The sequence below is a fragment of the Gigantopelta aegis genome, chromosome 12 (genome assembly GCF_016097555.1).
Source record: "Gigantopelta aegis isolate Gae_Host chromosome 12, Gae_host_genome, whole genome shotgun sequence".
Lineage (NCBI taxonomy): Eukaryota > Metazoa > Mollusca > Gastropoda > Neomphalida > Peltospiridae > Gigantopelta > Gigantopelta aegis.
The window spans coordinates 37,358,245-37,378,460 of record NC_054710.1 but is presented as its reverse complement, the minus strand read 5'-3'; the positions used below and the strand labels follow the sequence as shown (position 1 = coordinate 37,378,460).

General features: G+C 35.8%; 1 protein-coding gene across 1 annotated transcript; it reads right to left on the bottom strand.

Annotated features, from left to right (window-relative positions):
• Positions 1 to 2,856: 2,856 nt before the first annotated feature.
• LOC121386574 (coiled-coil domain-containing protein 15-like) lies at positions 2,857 to 20,149 on the bottom strand. The gene is made up of 11 exons (XM_041517524.1): positions 19,994 to 20,149; positions 15,306 to 15,455; positions 13,294 to 13,426; positions 12,757 to 12,812; positions 11,054 to 11,170; positions 10,168 to 10,255; positions 9,368 to 9,478; positions 7,707 to 7,884; positions 6,882 to 7,073; positions 5,932 to 6,080; positions 2,857 to 4,135 (listed from the first exon to the last, which is right to left on the bottom strand). The coding sequence occupies exons 1-11, from the start codon at positions 20,081 to 20,083 to the stop codon at positions 4,086 to 4,088; spliced, it is 1,314 nt and encodes a 437-aa protein (XP_041373458.1). The 5' UTR covers positions 20,084 to 20,149; the 3' UTR covers positions 2,857 to 4,085.
• Positions 20,150 to 20,216: the final 67 nt, after the last annotated feature.

The window sequence follows — 20,216 nt, the reverse complement described above, 5'->3', positions numbered from 1 at the left end:
TATCCTGTTTGTGGAATGGTGCATAAAAAAGATCCCTTGCTTCTAACGGAAAAATGTAGCGGGTTTCCTCTCTAAGACTATATGTCAAAACGACAAAATGTTTGAGATCCAGTAGCCGATGATTAATAAATCAATGTGTTCTAGTGGTTTTGTTAAATGAAACAAACTAAGTTGGTTATTAATGTATAGGGAGATAAAACGGGACTTTACGATCAGTTTGTTCTAAGCATGTTCGTTGTAAGTGTACTATGCTGTATATATATGTATTTCTAAATAAAATGTGTTGAGTGCGTCGTTAAATAAAACATTTCTTTCTATATATGTATTAAAATGTTGTTAAGGTTTCTTTTGTTGTTTAGTATATTTTCAGTTGAATCACACATTACACATATTTCTCTTTTAAAAATAAATAGTTGTTTAAAGCTATTACATACATGTTTATTTCAGATAAAATTATTTTGCCATGTTAAGAAAAAATGTGATGACCTTTTGAAAATCTGAGGTCTGAAGGTATATTTAGGTCAGATTTTAACGATATCTATTTTGCTGTAACCCAAATGATTTGTTGTGTACCTCAACTACCATCTGAAATGTGTCACCTAAATTTGCATTTTAAAAAAAGAAAAAACATAAAGACCTATTTTAATAAAGTTGACGGTTACATTGTGTTGTTTTGTTTGTGTTTTTCTGTAATTTTTGTACTACCCATGTACAAAAGAACAGCAATGTATCCAGTCAGATTTCATGTTCGCCTAATCCCTGTCAATCGTGGTCCAGCCAGTGTACCACAACTGGTGTAACAAAGGCCATGGTATGTACTATTTTTTCTGTTGGATACTGAATATAAAAGATCCTTTACTGCTAATCAGAAAACATAGCCCATTGCGTGACAGCAGCGGGTTTCCTCTTTCATCTGTGTGGTCCTCCATGTGTCCACTGCAATATAACCATGATTAAAATGTACTGACTGCATCATTAAATAATTAAATTTCCATTACACTCATTACAACATAACTTCATCCCATTGGTCCAGATGTAGCAACGGGGAGTTTGTTCATTTCTCGATGAATGTAAAAATTATGTCGTCGGGGGAACGTCGTATCTGAGGACGTCATTTTATATGGGCAATTTGTCTTATTGAGCGTTATTCAAAATAAAGTATGAAGGTTTAGTGTTATTAGTAATTATGATTTAAATTTAATTATAAGTATTGTCTGTTATTTATTTTACGTTCATCTGGGTATGAACCAATTTTTTTTTTTAAATCTGCAAACTTATGTGAGAATAACAGACACTCCTTAAATAAAACGTTCCTTCCGGTAGATTTCTCATGTTTCCATTCTGGGTTTTCAAATGTTTTACTTTACTAGTAATTGTGGTACAGCAGTCCTCACCGTTTTTTGCCGTAAATATATTTAGGGTGTTTATCAATGGTATGTTTTTTTGCCTTGGGCATATTAATTAATTACAGGGGTTGTCTTAGCATGTGAATTTATATGGAATCAATATGGTAATATTTTAAATGGTTTCCCATAATCTTAAGTTAGGGATGAAATTAATCGCTCATCTCCTTGTTTTTCACAGCGCGGTCTGGTAAAATATGTGGAAACCTGAAATTTTATATATGTCCAAAAATGGTACAAATAGAAGATTAGTCACGAGTATTTTTTAATATGTAAAACATCAATAGAGTATGCTAATCGGTATTTGTCAAGACTGCCTATACAAATACCAATTAACTAGACGATATTGATATTTTACATATTAAAAAACACGAGTAGTGAATTCTATTTATCCTATAATACTTCTAAAATAACATTTCAATTTAATTTTTAGTAAATAACAGTACTAAAGTTGCCACCATCGGTAATATGACATCATCACAACTAGCACAAATTAATTTGACATCACACATTTTAACTAAATCTTTGAAAATGTTACGCTTACATGTCTTGTTGGCTTGTAAACAAATGACCCATCCACAGCAACACATTACCTAGAAACTTTGCAAATTTGCATACCATTATTAACCGGGTTAATAGTATTAATAATACACTAAATTATCACAATTGTTTATGACATGGATATCATACGTAAGTTATAGGATAAATACATTTATTATCCCTTGATGCACCAGGCGTGATCAGTTTTAAATGTCTTTCATCTGAGCAGACTTAACTGTAACACATTCATAAACATTGACCTTTTAACTCTGGTATTTTTAAAAATGACAACAAGATTACTATAAGTAGTTTTGTATCAAACAATGTTACAACATGGTAAGGTATGTTATTGTCTTTAAATAACTCATTCTTTCACTAAGGTATCCATTTCTAGCATTTAGAAAATTTTACATTTTCTTCTTTTTAAGGAAAACTAGCGTATGACTATTTATAACACTTTCAACAACTCACTGAAATAAAAAAATACTACTTTATTAAAATTATACATGTAAGGCATCTAGTATTATTATTGGAGGGTTTGAGTTGTTTATAGATATATACAATATAGAGTAACTTGTTCAGTTATATCATACTTCTGTATACATGTATGTACATAGCTATAACCATGGCAAATACAATTTCAATTTAGCACACTTTGTTTCTGGCCTGAACACAAGTACTTGTGGTTTTTTAATGCATACCTACTAAGTATGCGATGTATCCTTTTCAAATGTCACGTTCAAACATTCGACAGAGATCCTGAGCATACCACAATTCAGGGCTCAAACTTAACAATGGCACCGATGGCAATTGCTGTTGTTAAATTATAAACTGCAGCAGGGGCGTAGCGTGATCTGGAACTGGGGGGGGGGGGGGGGGGGGTGTGTGTGTGTGTGTGTTCGAATATGAACCAATTGGACCCTTTTTCTATTTTGTTTTGCACCAGCAGAAACTCCATATGTATAAACTTGTATGTTTTAGTTCTAAAAGCAGACCATTTGCTTCAGCGGGGTGTGTGTGTGTGTGTGTGTGTGTTTCGCACCGGCCTACGCCCCTGTGCAGTAGGTAGGGAGCATCACCAATGGCACTTTTCTGCCGCTTGTTAAACATTTCTGTCATCGGTAATGCTCCTCGATGATGGTAAATTGTATATACCTGATGTATTTTATTAACTAGTATTTAACATTTGTGCTTTTGAAAGAGGTCTACTACATACAGCAAAATAACTTTTCAGTCATGTTAATTTGTAGCAAAAGTCACTGAAAACAAAATGCAGCAGGCAGCCTCAAAATTGCAGTCGGTGAGAGTTTCACTCATGGCAATGTTTTTTAAAATATTGACATAGACTACAAATTTTTATGTTCGAGTCCTGACAATTCAGATAGTAGAATTATGTTATAAGTGTACAGATGTAATTTTATGACGTAGACAAAAACAACAAGATTTTGTGCGAATACATGCCCTCGTTCTCTTTGAAAGGCAGAAAATGGTGAATGTTTTTGCACCAATTTTTCTAGGCCTCCAGATCTCATGGACACTATCATTTCAAGCATTGTATCAGCACAATCACAGAACTGAAAGTCAGTTACCTATTATCATATAACATAATCAAACACGATGAATGAAAAACAGTTTTCGGTGGGTTCTGATGATCACTGAGCACGGAATCGAAAAAAAAGTGTTTAATGCCAGAAAATCTGAAATCCTGATGTCTGCTTTTCAGCATTTTAATTTATTGTGTTTATGATGTTAAAACAGTTTCTTTTTAAAATATGCAGAACTGCTGTCCTTACTTGACATTTCTTGCCTGGAATTATTGTAATAAGTAATAAATGGATTGTTCTCCTGCTATTTCCATATGGAGAGATCTGAAACATGTTGGCAGATCAAAGCTTTGTTACCACTTTTGCCCAGTTTTCACTAAAATATTTGCCCCAATGTCTGATTTTGCTTGCATTGTTCTTTGTTTCTCAAGTCTTTGAGTGTTAAGCTGTATCGTATGTTTTTGGGTGTCAAGAAGATAAAAACTTAAATAAAAACATATGTACTAAGTTGTTTATCAGCCGATTCCAACATTCGTGGTGAGATCGCAGTCATGACAATTCATTTCATCTGTAGTATTGTGTGACCGTGAAGTATTTATCAGACAACTTCACAAGACACCAACAATGATTGCAGAGCCTTGGCATATGCTGAAATAAAAAAACAAAAACAAGATTATTACAGTATTACAGTAAAATTGTATAAAACCTGACTCAAATTTAGCTGATCACAATGATGACATTAGGGGAGGGGGATTAATGACAATAGATGTTTATAAATGTACTCCCTTACTAAATCAACATTTTTGATGTACACTTTAGTGGGGAGTACCACAACCCCCAACAAAAGTTAAAGTTTGTTTTGTTTAACGACACCACTACAGCACATTGATTTATTGGATGTCAAACATTTGGTAATTTTGATATATAGTCTTTGAGAGGAAACCCGCTACATTTTTCCAGTAATAGCAAGAGATTTTTTATGTGCACCATCCCACAGTCAGGATAGCATATACCACAACCTTTGATATACCAGGGCTAGGTGAAGAAAACAATTCGCCAAATTGCCTATTAAACTTCAAAAATTGCCAGTTATTTTCTAAAAAAAATTAATTACATGAAATTATTTCGCCAAACTAAATTAAAATTTGCTAACTGCTTTCAAAATTCACTATTGGCTGGAACAAGAAATAGCCCACAAAAACAACAATTTGTGTACTTATGAAAGGTTCAATCAAACATCATTTATGCATCAGTAAAATGTTAAAGAGACCATCTCGACTTTTCTGCCACTGTGACATGTTCGTTGCTAACAGATAAAGAACAACTAGTTAATGACGTTGGATATCTGCTTTATCTTGTGAAAGTAAGAATGGGAAATTCTGCGAGGCTCATTCAACCTGAACAGAATAAAGCAGATATCTGACATCATTAACTAGTTATTATCTTTATCCTGCAGACCATAAAAATTAAGGTTAAAAGCTATTATTTCTGTTATTTTAGCCACATTGTATGATGACCTAGAGGTCAAATGAGCAATTTTGTAATGTAGCTAGGTGTGTGACGTCACTAGAGTGACGTCAAACGTCATATCCTGCTAGTAGCAAGATACGTTTGCTTTATCCTCATCATATTCTGTCAATAGAAATAGTGGTTGTAGTATAAAACATATTAATGACATTATCTTGTCTAGATTATCACTGTATACCCAACGTTGTTCTAGTTGTCCCAATGCTTGACATAACTCACACTGGTTTTACCTTCCAATAATTTCAAACATGAAAAAATACATATTAGGATAATGGATAAAGTAAAATGCACCTTGCAATGAATTTTTTAATAATAAAAATATTGATATCGTGGATTTAATTATAAAAAATAGAACAATGTACTTGACAGTCAGGGTTCAAACAGGAACAAATTTTGGTTTAGTCAACTTTCAGATATATAGAGGAGTTCCTTGAAAATTATTAAAATGTGGTTAATTTAAGGAATATTTTATTAGCCAAACATTAAAGTTGTAGCCACTTTGTATAAAAATTAGCAATTGGCAATGGACAGGGTGAGCCCCGACAGTCAGGTCAGGTAACAGTTTTAACATGTGCATATACCACGAAGGTTTCACACACGCCTGTCACGGGCTTAACCTCTGACATCGCCAGTGACTAAGTCCGGATCGGGGGGGGGGAGGGGGGGGTAAGTTTGGGGTGGGCGGAATTTGCAATAAGAATTTAGTATTAGGTCAAAGACCTAAGGCCAAAAGAGCTGATAATTCAACTCAAAAGTCTGGACAAAAATTTAAGTCCAAAAATAAAATTAGAGTGATCGTCCAAAAAGATTTTAAGATGATTTGAGCAATTTAGATAGGCTGCCAAAGTAAAGTGCGTCAGATTGTTTACAAAAAAATAAACATGACAGTCAACTATTTTCTAATTAATCAGTCTTACCTCTAGGATTTCTGTAAAAGTAGCAGTTGTTAGCACAAGTATCTGGACTAGTGTCCCACACGGAGTTTCCACAACAACATAACGGTGGGATCTGAATTCCACGTTTCTTAACCTTCTCTTGTAGACTGTGTCGTAAGGCTTCTACATACCTGAACAAAATTAAAACTCAATTTTAATATTTCCAGAAAGCTAAATTTATCATTTTAATAACGGTGACACTTTTTTAATGGTCACAAATTTCAACCAAGCTGCTCCTATTCCTGAAATTATCTGAAGAAAATTTTGAATTTATTTTTTCTTTTTGTTAGTAATTCCAAAATAATGTGATCAAGCAGGTTAAATTGCCAAATATTGAACATCTTTATATGTACAGACAGAAATAGGGCTGGCATATGGAAAAAAAGAGAAAGAAATGCACTCAACACATTTATTTATGGTTATATGGCATCGGACATATGGTTAAGAACCACACAGATATTGAGAGAGAAACCCGCTGTTGCCACTTCATGGGTTACTCTTTTCAGTTAGCAGCAAGGGATCTTTTATATGCACCATCCCACAGACGGGATAGTACATACCATGGCCTTTGATACACCAGTCGTGGTGCACTGGCTGGAGCGAGAAATGGCTGGCATATGGAGTGAAAGGATGAATACTACTTTTAGAGTCTAGACTCTCAAATGACGTCATAGCCATGGCACTGGATGAAGAAAAACAAATGGGTCTGTCCATCTACACCTCAGAAAAACACTTGTTTGCCACGGAGCCACATCGTATTTCAAAAAGGAATGAAAATTAAAAAAACACTCCCCAGCAACAAAACAAATTACAGTTAGTAAACTTGTGTCCCATTCTTTTGTTCTTTGTACAATAAAATATGTTTTTAATCACATAAATCATAATGGTAACATTCCTTTCCTTTAAAAGAAATAATCAAAGACCGTCATTACCGAGTCATCTCTGTGGCCTTTCTTCTCTCCTCGTTGAATTTGTCGAGCGTTTCCTCCAGACGAATCTCTGCCAGCTGTTCTCGCAGTAACACCTCCTCAGTTGTCTCCCCTGTGGCCGGATGTCTTGGTCGCACCAGTCTCAGTGAATTCTCTTCCTCCTGCTTTCGTTCTTCTTCCTTTTCCTTCTTCAGCCTTCAAAAAAACAAATTATTTCACAACTTTGTTGATTTATACAACAGATATAAATAAAAAAATAGCTAATATTATATTAGGAACTTCAGTTAAATGTGATTAACAAATGTTTACAAAACCAGGGCCCCTGTTTTCAGAGCAATCTTAGCACTACAATATCCTAAAACCATCATAGGCTATGACATCACTATGGTGTGTGTCATAGTGATCTTATAGCCTACAATGGTTTTACGATTTCTTAGCGATAAGATCGCTTCAAAAATCTCTTGAAGAAGTACTTATTCATTTGAATCCAGGAAAAACACTAAATTTCTACATTTTAAGTGAAGTTATTCCCGGCTGGGGGTTTTAAAAATAATTTTAAAAACTGTTAATCACAAATACTATCTTGCTACAATATAAATGAAAAAAAAAAACCACAAATATTTTTTTATCAAATATGAATTTTAACCTAATTAAAAATAAATATGGTTTTCTTTTTTAAGAAATATACTACAACTGGGGCATTTTGCACATCATTAATGTAATGGATTTGGTCTAAACATACCAATACCCAACCAAATAGTTATAATCAACAAATGAAAATGAGGCCTGTGTTGACCTCAGTTATCTGTTAATTTTTTATTACCACACCTCTGTATTCTTCTCCGGTGTTCCTGTCTTCTCAGATTCTCCTTCACCTGTTCTCGCTCGATGTCCATGAACAGACGCCGGTAGAGAGCGTGCTGATTCTGCTGTCGCCGTCGCTCCACTTCTTGCTCAACTCCAATATATATGTCTGGTACTGATGAATGTGGTCGGACATTTCCAGCTGCATGGAAAGTGAAATTTAAAAAAAACAAAAAACAAATTATAATTCACAACTGAAATGTTTTAATAAAACTTATTATATCCATGAGTTATAACTTTATGCATATACCTCTGACTTGTATCAACCATCAGGGCTTCTAGGATTTTTATAAAATCCACTAGCCATGGGATCAGTGATTTTAAAAATTTACTAGTCATGATTAAAAATTCACTAGCCCTACTTTACTTTATATCATAGTAAAAATCGGATATGTCACCTAAGGGAGAGCGATATTTAGCTTAAAAACACTAACATTGGGGGGTAGGGGTGGGGGGCAGGATATTCATATTTACAAAATAGACGTAACTGCAACATCTGACCAAAAACATTTCACTAGCCGTCAGGCATGGCAATATTAGTTATTTACTGGCCCAACATTGAATATCACTAGCCATGGGAGTGGAGCTACCATAATCTAGAAGCCCTGTCTGGCATGGCAATATTAGTTATTTACTGGCCCAACATTGAATATCACTAGCCATGGGAGTGGAGCTATCATAATCTAGAAGTCCTGACCATATATCAACTTATGTCATAACATTGGGTCAGGATCTGGGTCTGGTATGTATGGTACAAGTCGTGGGAAAATGAACACACTGGATCAACTGTGACTAAACACACCACATCTATGCAGCTGCAAACTACAGATCTGGCAACAGATGACAAAGAACATGCACTACTATTGTATTTTGAGAGTGCTAGACTTACAAGACCCAACTTCAGTGTGTCTTGAGCCCAAGAGTTGTCAGAACAACTCATGATGTGAAGCTGTAGATTTCACTTGAGATATAAAGGTATAAATATTGAGGTCTAAATTTACAGGGATGAGAATATCAAGAACAGAACCCTGCTAAAATGTGTGTGACTGTTCACAGGACATGAAAAAAGTATGTTGCAAGAGGGATGAAGGGAAAGACACACCAACCCCACCAATGGGGGTGACACTTATCTGAATTTTCTTAAGACTTTCGACTTATTTTTATAATTTAATAACGTGTCACAGATCTTTTTTCAAAGTATTTCAAAGATAAATATCTGTGTGGTCCGTAACTGTATGTCTGACGCCATATAACCATAAAATAAAAAATGCGTGGAGTGCGTCATTAAATAAAACATTTCCTTCATACTGAGTTAACATAATGTTTAAGTTGGAGGTTCATTGTCGAGTTATAATTAGATTGTCACTGATAGATTTAACTAAAAATATTAGGAATAACAACTAGCAATTTACTTTACACTTTTAAATATATTCCTCAATTTTCATATACATAATATTTAAGTAGCACTTTAGGTTTAAGATGTCAGATGCATTGGTCTTTTTCTTCTTTTTTTAGATATACTGTTTTGTAGTTACTTTCAATATTTTTTAATTGTTATAAAGGTAAGCTAGATTTCAAAGCCCTAAATGCGACTTACTAGACAGGGTTTTTTTTTCTATACTTACCACTTTTCACTCGATGTCTGTATTTACGTTTTACTTCTTCACTTGGTAGTTTAAAGTGAACCATCTTTTCATGATTTTCATTCTCATCTTCTTCCTTTTCTTCCTCTTCATCTATGGTTAAAATATTACCAGTTAACATTTATTTTTACATTTATTAGAGATCACCATAAAACAGAACTGAGGGGAGTGATTAACTGCTTGCCATACTTAGATTATTGGGAGCCATTTAACATGTTAGTATATTGATACCATATAAATTCACGTTGTTTTTTTCCTTCTGCTTTTTTAGGTTTTTTTTTTTTTTTAAATTCACATTAAGGGGAGCGAAAAATTTCTTTCCTTGAACTAGTCTCTGGAGAATGTCCCTGTCCCGAGTCAGACCCCCGATCCTATCAGAGGCCGGACTCTGGATAGGCATGTTTGAAACCCTAGAGGTATAAGGACACGTTAAACCACTTAATAATAATAATAATAATAATAATAATAATCTGCACAAATGTTCAATTCCCAGAGGCCAGTGGCTAACAATTCAATTCCACACCAGGGCTAGCTCTGGCACTCACCAAATTCGGCAATTGCGAATTTTGAAAGCAGTTGGTGAATTTTATTTTAATTTGGCGAAATAATTTCTTAATAATTGAAATTTTTTTGAAAATAACTGTTGATTTCTGCAATTTTTTTACGTTTAATAGACAATTTGGCAAAATATTTTGCTCACCCAGAGCTAGCCCTACCCACATTTAAGAACTAATAAACTAAAACCAACAGTTCGTATTGACCAAGAAAGAAGCCACTGATACCTCCATCATTCTGATCCGTGTCTTTTGAGGAGAGTTCCTCCTCCTCAACGTTTTGCTCAACATGCTGTTCAGTTAAATATCTTGGTTTCTGTAATTAAAAAATAATTTTTTAAACACTTTTAAAATATATTATGAGCAGCTACAAAATTAGTGTAATTTTATTCAGCATTGCGTCACAATTCGTCATGCACATTTCAGAAATCACTACACAATTTGAAAACATTTAAACAGTAGTTGCTAATCTGTTTTTAATTGACAAGAAATATCGCTAATCAAGAGTTTGAAAACAAAATATTCTTTGTTCTGGCAATTTAATTTTGCAGACACACCCTAAATTGTGCACAATTAACCTGACGTTTCATATGGGTTTATACCAATGGATTTAACATCTTAAATAATATTTTTCACATTTAACACCATCTCACATCTCAAGTATTTATTGCAGACATTTAACATTCTCACATCATGAGTATTTATTATATAAACATTTAACACTATCTCACATCACAATCATTTACTGTAAACATTTAACACTATCTCATATCATGATATTTACTGTAAACATTTATTAACACTATCTCACGTCCTGAGTAGTTATTGTAAACAACAGTATCTTACACTTCAAGTAGTTACACTATACTATCTCACAGTTCAAAAATTTACCTAAATATTTAACACTATCTTACATCATGAGTATTTACTTTAAACATGTAAGACCATCTCACATCTCGAATAGTTACTGTAAACATTTAACACTATCTCACATCTCGAGTATTTACTGTAAACATTTAACACTATCTCACATCTCAAGTACGGTATTCACTGTAAATATTTAACACTATCTCACATTTCGAGTATTTACTGTAAACATTTAACACTATCTCACATCTCGAGTGGCTGAAGATCTCCAGATCCCACCAGGCAGGTCATCTGTTGTGAAGTCATGTGTGACAATTCTGTGAGACACCAGCTTCTGTCTCGCCTGACTTGTCATCTGGTGAACCTACAACCATCACCACCACCATATAGATCATAATCATATTCATAATACCATTATCATCATCATCTCATCATCAGCATTTTCATTATTAAAGCTATACTCAATAAAATTCATTACGGGCAAGGAAATACTTCCGGCATTTTCCTTTAAATATGGTAAAAAAGAAGAAAAAAATCTTCCTTTGCAAGGTGTTGACGTTGTGGCATGTTCTTAAACTTAATGATCTTTAAGCAACAAATTAGAGCATATAAAATTACAAGGATCGTTATGAATCAAGGTTTAACGAAGTCTAGATGAATGTGCATTTGGGCAGTTTTCATAAATACTATAAAAAAAACAGTGTGCAAGATGTTTATCATGGGTCAGGTTTTACTGAAACGATGTTTAGAAGTCATCTGTTAAAACTTGCTAAATAATATGAAACTAGCAAAGAAACACCAAACATATAACTGGCTCTTAATTAATTTTGTTGCGAACACTTAGTCCTCTTGCAACAGAAAGGAAGGAAATGTTTTATTTATGACGCACTCAACACATTTTATTTACGGTTATATGGCGTCAGACATACGGTTAAGGACCACACATATATTGAGAGGAAACACACTGCCACCACACAGTGTCTGGTATTTCTCAGACTTAATTTATTGCTTGGAGCCAGATCTAGCTCAGTCGGTTGAGACCTCGTCTGAGGTGCTTGCATCGCAGGATCGCACCACCTCAGTGGATCCATTCAGCTGATTGGGTTTTTCTCGTGTATGTGCTTTCCTGTCTGTGGGAAAGTGCATATAAAAGATCTCTTGCTACATTAGGAAAATTCCCCTTTTTCCATTTAGCGGACTGATAAAAAATGCACCAAATTTCCTTCGTCCAAATTGCGCATTTTTTCTCTTTGGCATTAATCCTACGGGACATTCCAAATTTCATAGTACCCAAACCAACTCTCCATCCTGCTACAGACTCTGGACAGGTTGCTGGTGCTCTCTTGCACCTGCCAGTGCAGTCAGTTCCTTCTCCTACCCACCCAACCCTTTCCTGTCCTGGAAGGAGGAGACGGCTGAGGCCAACACCTGTGCCCATGACAGGCTTACGCTAAAACAGCTTGCTCTGAATGTGCACATTAATCCCTATACCATACCATTAGCAAAATGTAGTGGGTTTCCTCTGTTGACTATGAGTCAGAATTACCGAATGTTAATCAATGTGCTCTAAATGTTGTTAAACAAAAACAAACATTTTTTTTAGTTTATTGCTTGAAATACTAAATTCACATCTACATGTAGTCATATGAAAAGACAGGTGAAGATGAAATTCCAATAGCTCTGGCCTATTTAGCTCTTGAAGTCAGAAAATCCCATCTCAATAATAACTGCATGTATTTGACAGAGCAATAGCCATAACTGTTAGTTAATATTCTTCTGTCTTACATATTAATTTATTGTGAAGTTTTTGCTTTATGACCATGTACCATATGTGTATTCCATCTTTTTGGCAATATATTTTATGTTATGGAATCTACTTCTGATAATCTCCTATTAACCCACACCCATTTCAAGGTTAACAGGGATTTAAAATATATCATATTTACTAACATGACTGCTTTTATCACGAAAAACTAAGTGTGTCTCTTCATTTTGAACACGTCCTCCTGAAATGATAAAACATTATTAAGTTATATATATAGAATAAATTAAAATGTTATTAAGAGAAATTATCTTGGAATTCAACAATACTTGATATTTACACAAGTAGTCAGTAACAGTAACTAAAAACCATGTATATTTTGAATTATTTATTATTTGATCAATTTTTTTTCAATGATTGCTGTAACTTTAAAGATTATTCAAACCTGAACCAATTCAATATTTCTCCAGCTGAAATATATTACTGTGTTGGGATAGGTGTACACTCATATGACTATTTTGTAACATAAACATTTTGAATACACATCAAACAAAAACAAAAACAGCAGTTAGAATAATAATCATATTAAGTCTATTACGTATTCATGTTTTGGTTGGTTAGTTATACATTCCTCCATTTCAATTCAAAACATCTTTGAAGTCAGGAGCTATGGTACTGCACCTAACTTAGTCGAGATCGGGGTGATTTTGTGTTGTTCCATTTACCTTGTAGGATGGGTGTAGACTTTGGTTTGATAGAATGTTCTTGATCTTTTCGCAGCAGACAGTTATTTTTCCTGGGTGTCGATACTTCAGCAGATTTTGAACTCTGTCGCACAATATCACGTTCCTGTTCAACCTAATAAAATAAGATATTTTACTAACTTAAAGGGACAGACCCTAGTTTTTAAACACTACAGCATATTTTTCTCTATTAGAGCCATTTATGACCACTGAAATGAAATATTACTTATATTTTATTGTTTAGATTATCCATTTCCATAAAACTGAAGTGTTTCTGGTCATCCTGTTGTTTGTAATATCACAAAATGCATTTATCATATTTTTAAAAACACAAGGGTGCAGAGGTATGAAAGATATGTTTCACCTATTAGAAGTGTGAATACCTGTGTACTGTAAAGTTTTAAAAGTTGTTACAACCAGTTTTAAAAGTTGTTAAAAGTTGTCACATACAGCCAAGTAAAGTGTAGTGGCAATTGATTTAAGGCCCTTACATGATGCCAAAGCGCTTACTTACACACCTAAGGCGTAGTGGCCCCTTACACAAAAGTTAAATACAAGCAAATAAAATACATCAGGTACATGTATATACAGTTTGCTACTGTTTAGGAGCTTTACCAATGGTCGAAATTTTAACCAGTGGCAGAAAAGTGCCATCAGTGATGCTCCCGACATAGAGCAATTTATATCTCAATGGCAAATGCCATCGGTGCCATCGTTAGGTTCAAACCATGGTGATGTTATAATGATCGATTAAATATGTGTGCGCTTCACGTTAAACCAAATGGACATGACGAACACCAATCAAATAGTTCGCGAACGTTAGGAAGAACGTTCGTTGGCTGAACCGAGGACAGTTCTCGGCACGAATATACGTCACACTTCAGAGTCAATCGACACCCGCGTGTCAAGAGATATCGTTGCGGACATTAAACAATACAATTACACAAAAGTAAATCTTGATGTAAATTTGTAGAAAAACAATAGTTGTTCGCATCAATGAATACCTAACAGCAGTTTTTGTTTATTCCTTTGTCTTTGTTAATTTCATACCCATGGTCAAGAGCAGGCATGCAGATCGCTATCGCGGGAAAATGAACATGCAGTATTTATACAAATTGCAGTTAAATGTACACTGAATAAAAGTAGTTTACAATAATCATATTTGTTAAATAATTTTAGCTATAAATTTGTAAGACTGTGAGGTGACATTTAATAAGTTAGCTGGATTTAAAAAAGACCGTACATTTTAATTTTATTAACGTTTTTTTTTGTGGGTTTTTTGTTGTTGTGGGGGTTTTTAATTAAATAAATGGAGTATACTGTGAAGTCAGTATTCTTAGCCAAGGTATTTTGCAAGCAGAAATCACAACAAGCATTTAACACGACGCTGAAATCAACAGCAACAACATGGCACAAATTATGAAATTGTTTGGGGTGGGGAATTGATGGGTCACTTAAAAAAAAGAAAAACAAAAACAAAACTATTCAAATTAACATAAAGATTGCTGTTTAAAGAAATAATGAGCTCTATATAAAAAAAAGTTCTCAAATTTTTATTTTGGAAAAAAGGAAGAAAGAAAAAAAAAAATACCCTCAATAAACATCCACCCACCCCCATATTTCTGTATGTTTGTTAATTTAATGTCATAGGCCTTAGAAGTGGGGGTGGGTGTATGGGGTACTGGCTTCAAACTCTGAAGATAATGCATAACCCCATCCCCACCGCACCCCACTCCCGCTGAAAAATCGAAGTAATATATTAACTGCCCTTACCCCAATTGAGGGTTTGTTATTCCTATTTATTCCAGTCTGTACACAATTAGCTGAAAAAGATACATTTTCATATTCATATATAAATACTCTATACAGTACTGCGTAAAACAAATTTGGCTAAATCATTTTCAATATGGCTAATAAAAATTCCATTTGGCTAATATTTTGGCTACAGGTATTTTTGATCCAGGGTGAGCCCTGAGATTCCCCACACTACATACCGCCATCATGTTCTGTTGCATTTCATTCTTCCGCTTCATTTTGTTCAATCTTCTAACCCGCTTCTTCACATCTTCCTGAAATTTGAGGATTTTTTCTTTCTTTTGTTGTAGGATTGCCTGAATCCTCAATTCTTCTTCAAATGCGGCAGCCTGACAAAATATCATAATTAAATTTGTTGTTAAATGAGAAACAAGAAAGAACAAGACCAAGAACAAGGAACTGAAATGATGGTGGTAATACAAATTTTCATCGGGTATATATATTAGAGCTGTAACGATACGGGAGGTCGCGATACAATACATATCCCGATACTTGGGTCACGATATGATACATATCGCGATACTAACTGTCATGGGGATTCTACAATACCTGTAACTGAATGAAACACGATTGTCCAAATATCTCTCCTAACTGTATATCTATTAGATCTCTCTGTAACAGGCAGTTATACCCGCTGTGGAAATATCAAGAGTTTACTGTTAAAATATTTAATCAGTACTAGCGAAAGTTTTCAAAGTGATGGTAATAAAACATATTTTGTTACAATGCCAGGAAAGTTTAAAGATGGTTGGATTCAACGTGAAAATTATGTAACAAATTTTACTCCCAAGTACTTCGTTTCGGCCCGAGCCATGTTTTCTATCAACAGACAACATGTGTTGTTTTAGTGGCAATTAATGTTTCTGTCTAAATCCGTTCATGTATAGATTCAAAACAATAAAAGGATTACTACAAAACACGCCTTCATAAAATATTAATCAACTAGTTTATTACGCTGTAACGTGAGTGTGGGACTGTTACTTTATGTCGCGTATGCGCTGATGTGACTATGTGAAATGGAGTACCGGTATTTAATTTTTTCGTGTGACAAAAAGTGTTTTTCTTTCTTTTTTCTCACTTCCACCCTGTGTTGAATAGTTAGAAATCACTACCATGGGATGATAATACAAATCAAGTAATTATGTTTTGCTTTTGGAAGGCAGTTTATTCTTTTTTAGTTTATAACAATTTCCTGCTGGCATAAACCTAAAATAAACACACACACACACTTTAACATCCCTCTAAAGAAATGGTACAATAATTGTTTAAAAGTAACAAATCATTGGGGGCGAACTGACAAATATTTGGGGGCGAACAGGCAAACAGTTGGGGGCGAATCGTCTTGGGGGCGAACTGGTACATGGGGCGAACAGGTCAAACTGGGGGCGAACTGACTGGGGGGGCGAAACGTCTGGTACCCACCGCCACATAGGCTACTCTTTTACGACAGGCAGCAAGGGATCTTTTATTTGCTCTTCCCACAAGCAGGATAGCACAAACCATGGCCTTTGTTGAACCAGTTATGGATCACTGGTCGGTGCAAGTGGTTAACACCTACCCACTGAGCCTTGCAGAGCACTCACTCAGGGTTTGGAGTCGGTATCTGGATTAAAAATCCCATGCCTCGACTGGGATCCGAACCCAGTAGCTACTAGCCTGTAGACCGATGGCCTAACCACGTCACCGAGGCCGGGATACTGGTAATAAGAATTACATATATATATATACTCTTCAAAAGAAGAAACGCAAAACCACATTGTCGTAACATTTGGAGAATTGATTTAATTATTGAATGGTGAGTCCGATAATTACCAAATGTTGCAGGATTGTTCACAATTCACTCTAGTCCATTGTGAGTAAGTGATAGGACACACCACCAAGGTCACGGTCATCTGGAGTCAATACCGGGTGTGGCCTCCGCGTGTGTTGACAACTGCCTGGCACCGCCTGCCCATTGAAGCAACCAGAGTACGGATGACGTCCCGGGGGATGGTGGCCCACTCGGCCTGCAAGGCTGCTGCCAGCTCGGGCAGGGTCTGGGGCTGTGGTTGTCGCTGTCGGAGGCGTCGGTCCAACTCGTCCCATAGATGCTCAATTGGGTTCAAATCCGGTGATATCGATGGCCAAGGAAGGACATTAATGTTGTTGTTCTGTAGGAAAGCCGTTGTGAGACGTGCTGTGTGAGGCCTGGCGTTGTCATGTTGGAACACTGCGTTGGCGTTGGCCATAACTGGAACGATGTGTGGCCGGAGGATCTGGTCAATGTAGCCCTGTGCATTCAGGTTGCCCTGCACGTGGACCAGGTCAGTTCTGCCAGTGTGTGAGATGGCTGCCCACACCATGACACTACCCCCGCCGAATCTGTCCACTTCCTGCACGCAGTTTGCCGCATAACGTTCACCACGACGCCTATACACGCGACATCTACCATCATGACGTCGGAGCAGAAATCGGGACTCGTCACTGAACCACACCTGTCTCCATCGCAGTTGAGGCCATTGTCGATGAATCTGGCACCACTGCAGTCGGAGTCGACGGTGTTGTGGTGTTAAGATGACACCTCGAACTGGACGTCTGGCACGAATTCCTACCTCACGTAGGCGGTTCCGTACGGTCTGGTCGGATATCCTGCGCAAACCTGGTATTGCTGCGGCTGTGGAGGTGGCAGTAGTCAATCGTTCCCGAAGGTGGCGTACCCGGATGTAGCGGTCCTGCCCGGGGGTAGTGACCCGTGGTCGACCGGATCTAGGGAGGTCACGTGTTGATCCATGTTGCTGGTAACGGTCCCACAGTCTGGAGATGGTGCTTGGGGACACATGGAATGCCCTGGCAACGGCCGTTCTGGATTCGCCTGCGTCTAGTCGGCCGATGGCATTGTTTCTCTGCGGTTCACTGAGACGTGGCATGTCCTGGATTGTCAACTGTCGGCCAGATACAGAGGCCAGGCAAGCGAACACCCTGCACTTTTACACTGTCGGTGTTCATGTTGCACGTGCAGACAACGCACGTGCAGTGGTGACATGGTTTGCACGTGGCTGCGTTTTTGCGAATATTCACATTTTGGAACTTTATTGTACAGTAGCTGCGTTTTATCGAATGTAACCGTGGGAATGTGTTTGGGACATGCAATGACCTTATATTCACAAAGCATGAACCGGTAGGAAACATAAAATCGGAGTTATAACCCATTTGTACCCTTTTGCGTTTCTTTTTTTGAAGAGTATATATATATATATATATATATATATATATATATATATATATATACATTATCCATACTAATACATGTACTTGATATATTGCCTGGTGAGTAACAATCTTGAGTTGGCTAGTGTTTTTTTCATTCACTAGCCAGTTGGCTAGTAAATATAATGCACTGCTTTGCACCCTGATATAGGTGACATCGTTATAGTCTCGTATGTGGAATCTGTGTCACTGTAATGATTTTGTTCATGATTTATGTTTGAACAAAAAGTGGAGAAAATCTAACTGTACGAGAGTGATTTATCATGGTTATTAACAATTTGGTTCAGACTTTAGATGTAAATGATATATATCGGTACTTAAGTTGTTGATAAGAAAATTTAATTGAACATGCAGCTGCAATTTTTATTTTGTTTTACCAGGTTCATTTATATAATTAGAACGAACAACTGGTATTTTAAAAGCGCAATGTTGGCTTGAGAACACAATGTTACTATGACTACCAAGTTAAAAAAAAGACTACCGTATATCTTCGCCTGTAAGTCGATCTCGGCTATAAGTCGAGTCCCTAATTTCAAGCCCTGAAAACATATTTTTTTATTGACCCGTTTATAAGTCGACCCATGAAAAACTACTTATAAATATTGAAATATTTCTTATTTTCAGCACATGAGAACAATAATATTTGAACAAAAGAAAATTATTTTACAAACTTCGGTTTTCACGTTTTGTACATCGCAATATGATCAGACTATTCCAATCAAACTATCATTATTACATAGCATCAAAACGAAATATTCCCTTAGTAGAGAGTGAAAGCTGTTTGACTGTTACTGTATGGTACTGTACAGATGGTTTTGTGCACAGACAACAACTTTATTTATAAACACTGCCAACAGATCACTACGATAAAACTGAAAGTATCACGTTTTGCCGCCATATTAATACATGTAAGGAGGATAACTCTGGAAAGTACACTGGTTTTTGTACCAAATGATGTGTGTCCCTATTGCTCTAGATAAGTGAACTGCAGAGATCAGTCTATTTTAAGGGAAAGCTTAGTAATATTCATGAAGTTAATCACCGCCAAAACATTGTTTGAAGAACCGTTAATGCCAGTGACCAGATTTCAAAATAAACTCAGGCAACAGGTAGTTAGTATTGTTTACATTTTTACTATTAGTTATGACTTAATTTAACTAAGTGGACTGTTGTCTTGGCATGTGAGTGAGATCGTACGCCTTTTCGCATAACCAAAACCATTCTAATGCCAAAAAAAATAGGTTATAAAAAATAAATGTGTCAAATTAACATATTTGAGTATAAATACATGGCATACTTCAACAATAAAACTTGTAAAATAATCCCCAAAACAGTAATATTTTTTGGTGAACTTTTTTTACCCTCTTATAAGTCGACTCCCCAAGTTATAAAATAATTTTTGGGTGAAAAAAATTTGACTTATAGGCGAAGATATACGGTATTTCATTATTATTATTTTATGTTATTTGATTCAGCACCATACTAATCAAGCACCAAACTGTCATCAATAATGTCAAAATCATCTATCTGATCAAGGTACATGGTTACTTTCATAACATTAAAAAAGTCAAAACAAGCCCAGACATGACATTTCACAGTGATTCTGTATTCAAAAACCTACTATCGCATCTGGAACGTCGCTCGATTCCACTTCAAAGTCGGGCTGAACCCAAGCACCCACTGGCCTCACTTCTACGTTCCTGTTTCCCATGATGTCAGAACTTATTACGGGCTTCAGAACAGTTTTCACAGGGTTCCACCCTGTTCTTTTCGTGCAAGCCGCCATATTTAAACAAAGTTTATAAAAAATGTGGAACGTCTGCGAAATGTAGTATATTTTATCT